The 15,200-nt window shown below is 51.9% G+C and overlaps 1 protein-coding gene across 7 annotated transcripts in view; it reads left to right on the top strand.

Moving 5' to 3' along the window:
* MAP4 (microtubule associated protein 4) overlaps positions 1–15,200 on the top strand; it is a 152,163-nt gene that overhangs the window by 130,939 nt on the left and 6,024 nt on the right. For 4 of the 7 annotated variants that reach the window (XM_082046514.1, XM_082046515.1, XM_082046513.1 and 1 more), the window contains exons 14-20: positions 328–428; positions 1,235–1,435; positions 2,840–3,011; positions 8,649–8,708; positions 8,835–9,148; positions 11,259–11,387; positions 12,653–12,745. In XM_082046514.1, the coding sequence (XP_081902640.1) occupies positions 328–428; positions 1,235–1,435; positions 2,840–3,011; positions 8,649–8,708; positions 8,835–9,148; positions 11,259–11,387; positions 12,653–12,745 (1,070 nt within the window). The remainder of the gene's footprint in view (positions 1–327; positions 429–1,234; positions 1,436–2,839; positions 3,012–8,648; positions 8,709–8,834; positions 9,149–11,258; positions 11,388–12,652; positions 12,746–15,200) is intronic. The other 3 variants (XM_082046517.1, XM_082046516.1, XM_082046518.1) reach the window with 3 other exon arrangements.

Raw genomic sequence — 15,200 nt, 5'->3', positions numbered from 1 at the left:
TCACAGCAGGACACCCGGCAGAGGTCAGAACGGCAGCGTTAGAACCCAGAACTTTGGTGTTGTGGCTAAACCAGAGGTTTCCCTCATTTGCCGCCTGTCTCTTGCCACTGGACAAACTGGAGAGATCGGTGCTGGCTGAACCGGCCACAGGGAACCCTGCTGGGGGGCTCTGATTTGGGGGAAATGCTGCAGAAACGGCCAATCTGTAACTGTCTCTGCGCTGGCTCCTCCTGCTGCTGTGTTCACTAACACTACACTAAATAACATATATATATATAAAAAATACTAATAATACAATGTAAGAAATCCCCTTTTTCTTTCCCCCAGCGAAAGCAGAGGAGCCCAAAGCGGGCGATGCGGTGACAGGGAGCGACATCACGGCCCCCCCCACCAAGGAGCTGCCTCCCAGCCCCGAGAAGAAGACCAAGGTTGGTGTCGCTGGCGTCCGGCGCCTTCGCCCCCCGGGTTTTCATTTGCCGGCTTTTCTGCTTCCTGAGCTGTGGCCACACAGTTTCTGTTTTCTGAGCTGCCCTCTGCGAAGCGTTTTTGCTGAAATAAATGCAGCCGGTTCTGGAGCTGCAAACAGCCTGTGGCAAGTGTGACCGGAAGCGGATTTTAATGAATATATCGTAAATTTTATTTAAATTAATTCCCTGCTTGGTGTCGGTGGTGTAGGAGTAAAGGTGTGTGTCAGCACTCGTGCTGCACCGATGCTCTCCCAGTTCACGACACCTTTATTTGCGGTACAGTTAGTGTTCAGAGATCCCGCTCAGGATAGTCTGTTATTTCAGGGCTGTTTGGGACACATGAGCCATTCCTGCTCTCAGCAAAATCCAACCCCACATTTTTGGGGTGAGGGACTCTTGGTCCCCTTGAAGGATGAGGGTTTAGAGTTTGTGATCCCTCGAGTGCAGGGGATTGGAGAGAAATGTCCTGCACATCTCAGGCAGGACTGGGTGCCAGCAACACTAAGCTCGGCTTAACCGCCGGTTCCGTCTGTTGCTTTAGATGTCGCTGGGATAAACCCTGTTTGCTTTGACTTGAATGGCTAAACTGCCTTTTGGACTCGGTGACGCTCAGAAAACAGAAAGCTCATTATTATTTTTCGTTCGTTTCGTTTCAAGTACCATCTTTACGTTCTCGCAGCTCCACGTTTTGGTTTCCGAGGCGCTGTTTTTGGTTGTGTTTTTCTGTTGGTTTGTTTTCGTTTCTATCCTTTTTGCCCCCCGTAAAGCCCGCAGCCTCCACATCCACGGCGCCCAGCAAGGCCGCAGCAGCGAGAGCCCGGCCGCTGTCCGCCGGCAGCCCCCGGCGCCTCGGCACCGCGCCCGCCCCCGCCAAAAAACCCGCCAGCCCCGCGGCAGCGCCGGCCAAGCGCCCGGCCCCCGGCACCGCCCGGCCCGCCGGCCCCGCGCCCAAAGACGCCAAACCAAAGGTAAGAACCGCCCCGAGAGCCGAACCGGAGCCCGGAGCGCGGAGCGTAAGGCTGGGCTGGGATGCGCTGCCTCAGCAGAGCCGCAGTTCTTAGTCCTGGCTTCCGTTAACCCGCTTACAGCATCACCCGACCTTTAATTGTGGTTTCACAGCGGAGAAAATTAAACTCGATTGTAGTCCCACGGTTTTCCTTGTGAGCTGTCAGCAAGTACACAAGATAATTCTTTGTTTCTCCCCATTATTAAAGGAGGGTTTTTAAAATACAGATATGCTACAGACACAGGAGGACTCTTAAATGCAGACAAAAGCACAGGAAAGGTGAATGGAGAGCTTCAGTATTAAAGGAGGGGTTTTAAAATATAGATTAGATACACTACAGACACAGGAGGACTCTTAAGTCCAGACAAATGCACAGGAAAACCAAAGGGAGAGCTGCAGTGTTAATATTCAGGGGCATGAATCAGTTTGAGGACTTCAGCATTTCCCACTGCTTGTGTCTTTATGATGCCTGCTCATCATAAAAACTGCACCGAGAGAAATCATCGTGCACTTGTGTGCTTAGGAAATACTGGAGGTTTGTGATTCCCCAACAGTGTAATTGTCCAATAATGTAATTCTCCAATCAGAGAAGATTTATGGACAATTCTTAGTGTTGCACCTTAAAGCTGAAGCAGGGGATCCACATGTAACGTTAAGAACAAGAAATGTCCCCTGAATCTTCCCTATGTTATTATATAGTAGAAGAATTCAGATTTGAAAGGGAATGTTAAAATCTGTTTCGGGAGCTTTCTAAACGCTGGCATTTCTACTGTACGTTTCAGCTTGAATAACTGCATTGGAGTGTCTGTTAAAACTAACTAACAAAAAGTATGAAATCATAGGTGTAATTCTGTAAACAGCGTCTTCAGTTTTAAGTTTTTGCATAATTCTGAATCCCCTTTTGATGAAATCACAATCTCATCTCACTCGTTTCCCTGAATTAACTCAGTATTTTGATACTGGAGAGGTCAGTCTGTTTGGAAATATGTGACTTTTCCAGGGACAGACTGGAATAGTTTTCCACATGAGGAATGAGCCCTGGACACCCAGTTTTAAGTCCACAGAGTTTTAATAAACGCCGCCTTAGCTTAGGCGAGATCTCTGCAAGCACGGCCTGAGCTTTGCTGCTTTGTCCAGAAATCAAAACCTTCTTCTCGCAGCCAGCGGGGCCTGTGCGGTGTGTCCTGTGCTGAACACACTCAGTCGCTTCTCCACACCTTAATTATATTTTAATCTTCTGCATTATAACATTCCAGCCATGCGTAGCTTATGCGTTTGAGCATTTAAACAGTGTTATGTCACGCTTTTTGTTGGCGGGCGCTCGGCCAGTGCAATGCTGTTGGTAACGCGGCCCGTGCGTGTTCAGGTTGCAGACGCGAAGCCGGCGGAGAAGCGGACCGTGGTCTCCAAGGCTCCGGCCGCCGCCTCTCCCAGAGCCCCGGCCCGGAGCTCCCCCGCGGCTCCCAAGACCACGGCGGCGTCGCCCGGCACCGGCCCTGCCAAGAGCACCGCTGCTTCCCCCCTGAAGCGGCCCACGGGTGAGTGTGCGCCGCTGTTCCTCGGGAGGGCTCTCCAAAGGGGAATGGTCTGACAGGCTTCGTGGTGGTGGGGCTGGCTGGGTAGAGGAGAGAGCAGTGCATGTTGCCACCTTGACATCAGCACGGTTTTTGACATCTCTCCTCGCAGGACACACGGTGAGATGGGCCATGGTAGCAGAGCTCAGAGGGTGGAGATCAGCGGTGCAGAGTCTGGTTGGGAGCTTGTGGTTTGTGGGGCTCCCCAGGGGACAGTGTTGGGTCCAGTCCTGTTCACCCTGTTCATCCGTGACCTGGATGAGGACACTGAGTGCACTCCCAGCCAGTTTGCTGATGGTCCCAAACCAGGAGGACAGGCTGACACCCCACAGGCTGACACCCCCCAGGCTGGGCAGAGAACAACCTGATGAAGTTCAACAAGGGCCAGCGCAGGGTCCTGCACCTGGGGAGGAACAACCCCAGCACCAGTACAGGTTGGGGTTGAGCTGCTGGAAAGCAGATTTGCAGAGAAGGACTTGAGAATTCAGGTTGACCATGAGCAAAAAATGTGCCTGTTTGGCCAAGAGGCCAGCGGTACCTGGGGTGTGTGAGGAAGAGTGTGAGCAGCAGGTCAGGGAGGTGATTGTCCCCCTCTGTTCTGCCCTGCTGGGGCCACATCTGGAGTCCTGGGTCCAGTTCTGGGCTCCCCAGTTGAAGAAGGACGAGGAATTACTGGAGAGGGTCCAGGGAGGGACACGAAGATGCTGAGGGGTCTGGAGCATCTTTGTGCTGAGGAGACTGAGAGAGCTGGGGCTGTTGAGCTGGAGAAGAGAAGCTGAGAGGGATGTGATCAATGGATCAATATCTCAGGGTGGGTGTCAGAGGGTGGACCAGACTCTGTTCAGTGGTGCCCAACGCCAGGGTGAGGGGCAACGGGCACAGACTGAAACACAGGAGGCTCCATCTGAACATGAGCAGAAACTTGTTTGCTGGGAGGTGCCAGAGCCTGGCCCAGGCTGCCCAGAGTGGGTGTGGAGTCTCCTCTGAGACATTCAAACCGCCTGGACCCACCTGTGTGATCTGCTCTGTGACCCTGTGTGATCTGCTCTGTGACCCCGTGTGATCTGCTCTGTGACCCTGTGTGATCTGCTCTGTGATCCTCCGTGATCTGCTCTGTGACCCTGTGTGATCTGCTCTGGTGACCCTGTGTGATCTGCTCTGTGACCCTGCGTGATCTGCTCGGTGACCCCGTGTGATCTGCTCTGTGACCCCGTGTGATCTGCTCGGTGACCCCGTGTGATCTGCTCTGTGACCCCGTGTGATCTGCCCTGTGACCCCATGTGATCTGCTCTGTGACCCTGTGTGATCTGCTCTGACCCTGTGTGATCTGCTCTGTGACCCTGTGTGATCTGCTCGGTGACCCCGTGTGATCTGCTCGGTGACCCTGTGTGATCTGCTCGGTGACGCTGTGTGATCTGCTCGGTGACCCTGTGTGATCTGCTCTGTGACCCTGTGTGATCTGCTCTGGTGACCCCATGTGATCTGCTCTGTGACCCTGTGTGATCTGCTCGGTGACCCTGTGTGATCTGCTCTGTGACCCTGTGTGATCTGCTCTGTGACCCCGTGTGATCTGCTCTGTGACCCTGTGTGATCTGCTCTGTGACCCTATGTGATCTGCCCTGTGACCCCGTGTGATCTGCTCTGTGATCCTCCGTGATCTGCTCTGTGACCCCGTGTGATCTGCTCTGTGACCCTGTGTGATCTGCTCGGTGACCCCGTGTGATCTGCTCGGTGACCCTGTGTGATCTGCTCGGTGACGCTGTGTGATCTGCTCGGTGACCCTGTGTGATCTGCTCTGTGACCCTGTGTGATCTGCTCTGGTGACCCCATGTGATCTGCTCTGTGACCCTGTGTGATCTGCTCGGTGACCCTGTGTGATCTGCTCTGTGACCCTGTGTGATCTGCTCTGTGACCCCGTGTGATCTGCTCTGTGACCCTGTGTGATCTGCTCTGTGACCCTATGTGATCTGCCCTGTGACCCCGTGTGATCTGCTCTGTGATCCTCCGTGATCTGCTCTGTGACCCCGTGTGATCTGCTCTGTGACCCCGTGTGATCTGCTCTGTGACCCCGTGTGATCTGCTCTGTGACCCTGTGTGATCTGCTCGGTGACCCTGTGTGATCTGCTCTGGTGACCCTGTGTGATCTGCTCTGTGACCCCGTGTGATCTGCTCTGTGACCCTGTGTGATCTGCTCGGTGACCCTGTGTGATCTGCTCTGTGACCCCGTGTGATCTGCTCTGTGACCCCCCGTGATCTGCTCGGTGGCCTCTGGTGACACAGCCATTCCTGAGAGGCTGCTGTTGGCCAGGACTCCTGCGAGGGGCGCCCGGGGTACCTGCCAGTTGGGAGGTGACGTGAAGCTCAGCGATAACTGAAATATCGACCCCGTAATACAGCACAAGAAGAGACCGCAGGTCGGGCTCTTTCCTCTCCAGGGCTTCTTCCTCCAAGACCAAAGCTGAATGAGCTTCGGGGCCAGTTTGGGCCAGCTCTGTGTGAGTCAGGGTTCATACACTTACTGAATGTGCTTGATTTAAGAAAAATTAGGCTATTGCCTCTGTATTTTGTCATAGTAACAGTCAGAATAAACACTAAACCCAATGTAAATCTTGGGAAAAGCCAGTCTCCAGAAGATTTGAAGCACTCGGGAGTGGAGGATTTACTGGTGCAGGAAGAATTTGGAGCTGAATCCCATCAGCTTCACTGGAAAACTGTATCCTGCTCCGGCTGTCGCCAAAGAGGGAGCTCCCCGTGGGGTTCCACAGTCAGCACAGAGCGTGAGCACCACATTGGCATCTTGAAAACACTGTGTTCACTCATTTTAATGGAACTGGAGAGGTTGAACATCAGATAAAAATACAGTTGAATGTCCTCAAGTCTTTTCAAATGGCTCGACCTCATTGGCAAAACATGCCAACGAACACGTCGAACTAATGACAGGTATTGCCTGATTTGTTTGAGAGTACCAAAGAGAGAATTCATGAACTGTCTTTTCCAACAGGATTTAGGAGTGTTTTGACTATGCTGAAGTATATTGGGCTGATGTTCATTTTATACTTTAGGGGAAAATATAATGAATCCTGTGTAGGGGAAACAATGCACTCGCCAAGAGCCACCTATGGTACCCGATCCCCGGACGCCTTTGAAATGCATTTCGGGTGGTCTTTTCTGCAACCGCAGCCAGAACGCTTGGCAGCTTCTAAGGAGCTCAGGTCATTTCTCCTTCCCAAACTGAGGCGCAAACAAAGAGGCGGTTTTGGTGCCGTTTGAAAGGAGCCGGGTCAGCGATGCAGAGAGGCAGGAAGGTCGTTCCAGGTGGGGACATGTTGGGATCAGGAGGCATCTCTCCAACCCCAAATATTCTATAACTCTATGAAGAGTGTGTGGGACCCGACGGGGAATCACAAGGAGCCAGCACTGATTCCCTTTGGGCCGAACCCGCGCAGCTTCCGCTGGTGCGAAGATGGAGACGGAGAGCTGGATCTCTTCCCATCACAGTTTAGTTCTCATTTCCCAGCGCTGAGACAGGGAATGTGTTTTTCTGGCTGGAGATGGTGTTTCGAAGGACATCTGCGCTTGCTTTTCACTTCCTTGGGCTTTGCTCGAGCGTTTAGTCGTTCTGGCTGTTTGAAAACGTGTGTTTAGTGGCTCGGTTCGAAGTGATACGGTTTCACTCTTCCAGGTATTAAATACCAGTTGCGTTCTCCACTAAACGAGCACCATGGGCCGTGTGGTGCTTGGTTTTCTTATTTTTCTTATTTTTTTCTAATTCTTCCCCTCTCCGTGACAGCGCCTCTGGTGTTTGTACCAGCGCCAGCTCTGCGTCGGGTCAGAACCAGATCAGAGTCCTTAGAGACCATTTTCCCAGCAGCTTCATCGTTCTCCAGGTTTCCAACATCGCACGCTCATTAATAACACGGACGAGAGTGTTCCAGCGTTTGGCTCCGCGCCGGCACAAGGAGAAATAGCATCTCTTGTGTATTAAAGATCCTCTTCCCTTTTCACAAACTAAGCCCGTTCTGTCCATACAGCTTTCCCAGTTGTGGTCTCAAGGAATGAGATTAGGTTGGTCCGACAGGACCTTTTTTGAAGTGTTTGGTGTTAATGATCCATCTGTCCTGGAGAGCTTATTAAATGATCCAAATGTGTTTGATGTCGTTAGCTCCGTGGGGTTCAGCTGAATGTTTAGGATGGGGTGACCACACTAACTCAGCCCGCGCTTCCCTGCCGCTCCTGCTCGCCCTTTTCTCCATTGGCGTCCCGTGAACACCCCGACAGCCGCTTGGGCTGAGCTCAAATTCCAGCAATGGTAGTGGAAATTAAATATCAGACGATGGGGGTTTTCTGCCGGGGAGGGTGACCCCAGCGTGGGTTCTCGATCCGAGGCGACGGAGGAAGAAATACAACCAATTCAGTGTGAATCATAAGCATACTTCAATTTATTGATCCAGAACACAGACCTTTATAGAGGTTCTATTACTTATGCCTACTCGTCAGATACTGATTTGATAGCATACATAATGAGTCCACTCCCCTGACCATCCCCTTGGAACTTTCTACGGAAAATTCGGTACTTTCCGTTGCGGGACGCTCAGACACTTACTCATACCTTGTTGCAACTTTCTGAAACTTGTTTACTGAAACTTGCCCTTGCCCGGGAGTGACCAAGGCCACTCTCAGCCAGTGCTATCCACTGGCGCTGCTCAGCTCATGCTAACTGAGGCCTACTTATGCTAACTAGAAGAGACTCTCTTTATAGAGAGGATCTCTGAATCCATGCCCTTTCTCTCTCAGCCATTCTCCAACAGTTTTCATCATTTCTAACTCCGATTTCTTTCCGTTTGGCGTTTGTTTTTGACGCCGCCTTCCTGCGGCTGTTGAAATGAAGCAGATTTTCCCCAAAGTTGTTCAGCGCTGCTAGTGAAAAACCTAGAATTTCATCACCAAAGAGCTTTGAAATAAGGTTCTATTTATCTTTTCCAGTCTGTGCTTTTTCCATGACCAACTTCGTGCATGGGTTTGTTCAGCTTTGAGAAACAGAGACATGTTCTGTGCTCTGTGTGGAACAGAACCAGGTCATGATCGCTGGTGTAGTTCAGTGTAGGGATTGATCTGGGCTTTACACAGTCCTATCAGGGACCAACATGTGTGCACTAACTTCTGTGCAAGAAAACTGGCGTTGGTTGGAATGGATCAATAATACCAAGGTTAGAGAGGAACAAATGTTGTTTTGCTTTTGCTATTTAGTGAAGAAAGCAGCTTTGGGCTTGCTTTGTGTTGGTGCTTTGTGGGTTTTGTTTTGTTCTTCTATAAGCAATGGAATCGGGATGGGATTATAATAATGTTGGTGAGTGCTGTCACATTCAGAAGGTTATTTTAGGAAAGGGAAAAGCAAACCGTAGCGCAGGTGCGTTGGATCATTGAACGGTGAATCGATCCTTTTGCTGGCGAACGCGAGTGCGTTTTCCTGCTCCAAGGGAACCTCGGCCAGCTGTTCTGATGGAGCAATTAACTCCCGAGGCGCCGTATTGATGTGAGAACGGGCTCTGTGCTGGGCTCCCTGTGCGCACAGCGCCCTGACCTGTGCTTTGTGTTGGGCAGCCATCAAGACGGACACAAAGCCTGTGGACGCCAAGAAAACCTCCGCCAAGTCGCCATCGGGTGAGTGTGTTCCATCGCCACCTCCATCACACCCCCTTGCTCGGCGCTGTGTTTGTTGAGCACGCTCGGTACATCCGTAGGGCTCTGACCCATCTTTTCCCCCTTCTCTCCAACTGATAACCGCAGCCGACCTGAGCCGCCCGAAGAGCGCGACTGGCAACGCCGTCAAACCCGGCGCCGGCGCTGCCGCGGTGCCCGGAGCCGCCAGCCGGCCCAAACCCAAACCCGCTGCCCCCAAACCCGCCGCAACCACAACCGCAACCGCAACCGCAACCACGGCAGATGCTAAAAAACCCACGACCGCGAAGGCTCCGGCGAAAACCAGCACCGTGTCCAAACCGCCGCGCCCGGCCAGCAGCGCTTCTGCTCCAGACCTGAAAAACGTACGGTCCAAAATCGGATCAACAGACAATATTAAACATCAGCCCGGTGGAGGAAAGGTACGTTTCTTCAAATTTGATAACAATATGCGCTTTGGAACGGTAGCTTTGAAGCATTACAGGTGCTCTCTGCTAATTGGGGTGGCTGTGTCCTCACTGCTCCTCTCGTTTGTGCTCTGCAGAGCTCCTCTGGGGGCTCGTGGTTTATAAGGCATTAACAGCGCGGCCATTGCATCGTACAGAAAGAATCCGCCTGCATGGGCTTTACTGGCACACGGACAGGAATTCCAAACCCTGCGGTTCCGTTCTCCTGTCATACACAGGAACTAGTTGGTATTGAAAGCTCAAAACCTTGTCTATATAAATATATATGTTCCAAAATCAAAACCTTGTCTGTATTCCAAACCCTGCCTAGAATAGAGGAGCTGGGTCTCCCGCGAGGTGCGGGGGGTGGAATAACCCCCGATGGCGCAGGAAACCTGGATTCAGGAGCACGTTCCGCAGCACCTTCCCAGCCCTGGGAGCGGGGACTCAGTTCAGCGTGTCGGGCCTAAAGCTGAGATTAAATGGTCCCCATAGCTGCTCTCTTCTGTGGCCACCAGTTGTCCAAGGAGAGCAGAGCTGAACGAGCCGTAGGGAAAAGCGTGTACATAGATACAACTTGGGGCTCTCATCAGTAATGGGCTATAATTACGTTTTCATCCGCCATGTAAATGATAAAGGTTTAGGGATATACCTGCAGCCCTCTTCTGACGGCTTAAAAAATTGGGTGGATATGCAGAATCTTGGATATTGTATGGCAGGTACACCCCTCTTGTCCTGACCGAATGCGTTAGTAGCTTGTCCATAGTCCCAGGGCTTTAATTGCCCCCGAGTGGAACAGACTCACCCGCTTCTCTTTGCTGCAGCTCTGCAGTTATTTGGACAAATAAGTCGGCCGAGAACTTTAATCTGATGCCAAGAGGGCACGTTTGGTGCTGGGAGCATTAAAGTCAAGGGCATTGGTGGGCTCGGGTGTTTTATGGTACAGCATCAACATGGGATTTATTTATTCCGATTTAGAGCCCCTTAGTTGTACCAAATCCTAGCAGAGTCCTCAGAGCTGGGGCATCTCCCCCGACCAAATGACAAACCTCGTCTGGTGAGGAGCTTGGTGGCACGCAGGGGGGTGACCCTTCCACGTACGGTGTGTGTGACGTACCCAACCCGTTCAGAAAGCGGGCTGGTCAAAAAGAACACGCGACTGTTCTGTTGCTTTAGGCTGTGCTGGGGTCCTGAGGATCACAGAGCTCTATAGCTCGCAGGGTGATTGTGTCGCTTGAAGGGATTCATTTTTACATTTCATTGTGCTGTCCTTTATTTTCTAAATGTTTTCTTAGAATTCTTAAATCCTAACAACCGCACTTGTAAGAGAATTGTCCATTCACAGTGGTATTCATGCTGAGGAGTTTCTGTAGGAGCGCTGGGTTTTTTGTTGGCCGTTGCTGGTAGGTTAGTGAAACGTGGGATTTATGCCGAGCCCCCCCACAAACTGCAGGTTCTGCTGCGTTTATGCTGGTGGAGGTTGGCAGCAGGATGGATATTCTCCGGTAGCTGCTGGATTTTTCGAAGACCTGTGAGTTCTCATTCATTTTTGTGTCCGGCCGGACGAGCCGGGTCCACCCACGCTGGGTTAGTTCCCCAACGGATGGGCTGTAGATCGCAAAGCCTGAGCCAGATGGGGCGCGCTCAGGCCTGGGGCTCCGTGTCCCGCAGGAGCCGCACGGAGCCGGGATGTGTTTGCCGCAGCTCCGCTCAGCGCCCGCGGGTGCTGGGCTGGTCCTCACTCAAAGTCCAGCTTTAATTCTTTGGCCAAATTTGGGGGTCACTCGGAGACCTGCCAGCGTGACGGTTGGGGAAATGATGTACTGGGGAACGGCACCTCTGAGGCATTCTAAGAAATGGAGAATTATGGATTGCTCTGAGCCCAGGGTGCCCGTTCCACCCGTGTCCCAGTGATGCTCCTTCCCCTCCGCCCCCGGAGTTTTGTGGTTCCTGTGCCCGAGAACTGCGGCACGTGGGACGTTCTGGGTCATCTGCTCTGAGTGCATCTGGGCAGCTCGTGTTCCCCTGCTCTCCCGCCCACACTTGTGCTTTTGCTGGTTGAAACCATCCGTTTGTCTCCATCTAGGGGAAAGTAGAGAAAAAGCCAGAATCAGCCGCTGCTGCGCGAAAGTCTGAACCCAATGCGGTCTCTAAAATGGCTCCTACTAAAACAACCGTATCAAAAGAGGGTGCCCCAAAACAGCCCAATGGGAAAGTGAGTTCATTTCAGACTTTTCTCTGTGGGAGATGGAGGAAACATTTCCGTGTGGGTCACGTTCCCTCTCTTCAGCTCTCCCGCTCTCTCCTGTCGGGTCCCGTTCCTTGCACAGACACTTTTCCAGCTCCTTCTTGCAATCCTGGGGTGTTCTCAGTGGAACACGTTCCGATCGCTGTCCTGGGTACCTTTGCCCTGCCTGCTCTAAGTATAAATGTTTTCAGAGTTCTCCATTTCCACTTTTGGTTAGAGAAGCTTAAAATTAAGTCAGAGGTTTCCCTTAAGACCAGTTCATACACAGCACTAGTTTGTAACTGGGGAGAGGGAGCTTTAGTTCAGCGCTGCTTGTTTTCAGATTGCAGAATATTAAGAACTTAATATTCCCGCCCCAGTTGTATCCAGGCTCTTTAACCCTGTTAATTAGGGGTCACTGGGTTACTCCGGAGCTGTAGGGACACGGTACCTCAGTGGAGCGGATGGGGAGGGAGCGCTGCTTTAATTCCCGTCTGATCAGGGACAGGCCCTGTTGATGACTGGACGGATCTGTACGTGTTAATTAAAGCACCGTACACCTCCATGGCGCGTCGTCAGAGCTGCTGGTGCCCTGAATCCAGTCCCCAACTGGCCGAGGAGCCTTTGGGAACCGGCTCAAGCGATTCCCTTTGTGCTGGGAATTGATCATCTTTCTAGAAAGTACCCGAGATGCAGCTGCTGCCGCGTTCGTGCTGCGTGAAATAATAATAACCGCAGACTAAACACGTGTCCTGACTAACCCTGTAACCACGGGCTGCTACTCTAACGCAGTTGCTCCCTGTGTGAGTGAAAGCCCACTTAACACACTTGTGGAAGAGTCCAAGTCCTTTTAGCTCAAAGGAGAAGCAATGTAATGAACATGAGAATGGTGTGATGAAGTTGAAGCGCAGGTTGGTGAGCTGGGCTGGTTCTGGTGCTCGGGCAGGTCCTGGCAGGTTCCTGGGGCCGCACGCAGGCACCGCGGCCACGCCGACCCCGTATCGGGGGTGCCGAGGAGTCCCCCCGGTAGCGCTTACGCTCTCGCACTAACTCTGTCTGTGCAGCCTCGTGTTTCCTTCACTTCTTTTCCTCACTCTCCTCCTCAGTTGCTTTCACACCTAATACTGAAGTTAGACTGAGTTTAACACAGCTCCTCGTTTACCCCCTGTGTTCGAGCATCGCTCCAGCCTGCCGTATGACAACTCTAACCAGTCCTCTTCCCTTGTGTTGTTTTCCGTTCTGTAACATTCCAGGTCCAGATAGTCTCCAAAAAAGCGAACTACAGCCATGTTCAGTCCAAGTGTGGTTCCAAGGACAATATTAAGCATGTCCCTGGAGGTGGGAATGTAAGTATGGGCTCTGGGCAAGCCGCCTGTCTACTAACTCCTTCTCTTGTGCCGTGTTTTTCTGTGTCACTCGTACCAATGCTGTGTCTTAGGCGGATGTGACAGAATTTCAGGGCTTCTGGAAAGAATATAGGCTGGGGAATTTATTTTTCTCCCCCATGGGATACTGGGTTGATTGTGGGTTTTTCCACCATCTTTCCAAAAAGACTCTGGGACTTGATCTTTGAGCTGCGATTAATTTCTCAATGTAAAGGCTACTGGTATCCCTGGCAGTGGAGCTGAGCTTATTAAAATAGAAGGCTAATCTTGTAATGTCTGTGTACTTGGTTATTATATCCTGAAAGCATCTGGCAAAAAAAACCCCCAGGGTAACTATCAGATACCAAAGCTCCTGAGAACATGACAGAGATTTGGCAGCTCGGTTCCTCGCGGGCAGATCTGTGCTACCGCCACAACTCTGCGCTGGGGACAGGAGCACAGGGCTTGGCTGCTTTCCAAAAGCGAGGGTTGTTCCGTGGGTGTTTGATCGCGGTTCCCGAGCAGCGACGTGCGGCGCCCGCATCTCGTCACGCTCCTCAGCGCCCGAGAACCGGCGTCGACACAGCTCCGGGTCTGTGTGTGGAGCGTTTGAGGTGCCGATGCCCCATTTCTGGGCCCGGCCGCACGTTCCCGTGCAGTCAGGGTGTTTGGTTCAGTGTCTGGCTCAGCGGATGCAAACGCTCCACAGGACCTGACGTGGTGCCAGCTCTTCCTGGGCAATATACATGTGTTGAAGGTTAAGATTGCGGGGTGACAGTAAAACCCTGGCAGATACATTGTTCACCTCCTCTCCCCCCCTCTTCCCCCTTTTGCCCCTCCCTCTCCCCCTTCCCACTCAGCACAGGCGATCGGGAGGGGGAGAAGGACAGAGAGAAGAGAGTTGGAAAAATTAAAGATGTTTTACTAATGCTACTAATAAGAATAGAGAAAATAATACAAAATATACAAAACCAATCTTGAAAGTCCCAGCAACAGCAGAGCCGGCACCCAAAGTCCTGGACTGGACTCTGCAGCCAACCGGAGCTGGATTCAGTCTGTCACTGGCCTCAGTTCGCAGGGACGACTCGCAAGGTCCTCTGCTAATGTCGGCCATAAGCAGAAGGGAAAAGGCAAAAAGGGACGAGATCCTCGTGATCTCCCACTTTATATGAAGTATTCACGTGAATGGAATGTTATACACAGTTGGTCAGTTTCTTAGTCACTTGTTTCTCGTCGCCCCTCTCGCGAGATGTCCATCCATGCTTATCAATAAGTTTGCATTCCATTGCTAGGTTTACCAAAACATGTGTCTGTTTCTCCAGGAAAATGCAGTTAATATGAAGCTTTAGCTGACAGGCAAAATTCACTGAAAGGGAGACTTGTTTTTAACAAACCCAGGACAGCGTGTGTTTGTCCAGCTGGCCGAGCCTTGTGTGACCAGTTCTGTGAATCTTCGGGAGAGACGGCCAGGCTGGGTTGTCCAGCCCGCTCTCCGCAGGGCGGTTACCGGGCGCAGGACACAGGAGCTGCGGCTTTGACGCCCGTTCGGAGTCGCAGGACACGCGGCTCCTCCCCTTCCGCTTGGCGGATTCTCACCCCTGGTGGCATTTGCCATTTTCATGGGATATTTCCATGTCTTTCCCAACATTTAAAGGAGAGCACATATGTGTGTGTGGAGCTTCCCCTCGAAACACTTGTACAGGAGAATTCACACAGAATCACAGAATTCTCGGCACCATAGAAAGAAAACTGATGTTGTGACCATCATGGCAACTGGCTGCCCTCATAATACAATTTTTCGGCTTCTGTTCCTGGTGCAGATTCCCCTGGCTCTGTCACCGCGTTGGGAACAGGCGTTGGTGTTGCTGTTCGCAGCCAGCCCCGACCAGCCCCTCTGGCCGGGCTCCTGTGCCCTCGGTCGCTGTGTTCCATGAGCCGCTTTATCTCGCCACCCGTACCTTGTACAGCCTCTTAGCGGACAGCGAGTCCCATGCGCTCCCTTTGTTTGGAGGCCAACAGAAATGTCATTTCAATGCGGGGGATATTTTTTCTTGCTTGATTAATTCCATGAGTGAACTGTTCTTTCTTCCGATGAATCACCAAACCTCGTCCTTTCCTCTCGCTGTCCTGGGGACAAGCATGTGCCTGTTTTTCTCTTCCTGCACACTCTCCTTTCACCGTGCACGTTTCTAATTGCTCAACGCGTTGAGCTTTTTGCTTTGAGAACTGAGAGTAAGGTGTTTATTAATCCCAGGTTCCCTTTGCCCCAAACCAGCGTCCAGCCCCAGAAGACGTGTCCAAAAGCAGCAGATGTTCCCACTCGTATTTGCCAAAAGCACCTAGATGCGAACACAATTAGGTTTCCTGGGTAAAAGCTTTTGCTGTGCTTTATTATCTCCCCCCTCTCTTTTCAAAGAAAGCAGCAGCAGGGGTGGAT

This window comes from Streptopelia decaocto (genome assembly GCF_964273445.1).
Source record: "Streptopelia decaocto genome assembly, chromosome: 2".
Lineage (NCBI taxonomy): Eukaryota > Metazoa > Chordata > Aves > Columbiformes > Columbidae > Streptopelia > Streptopelia decaocto.
Note: the sequence above shows the minus strand (reverse complement) of the source record. Positions and strands in the feature narration are given on the sequence as shown.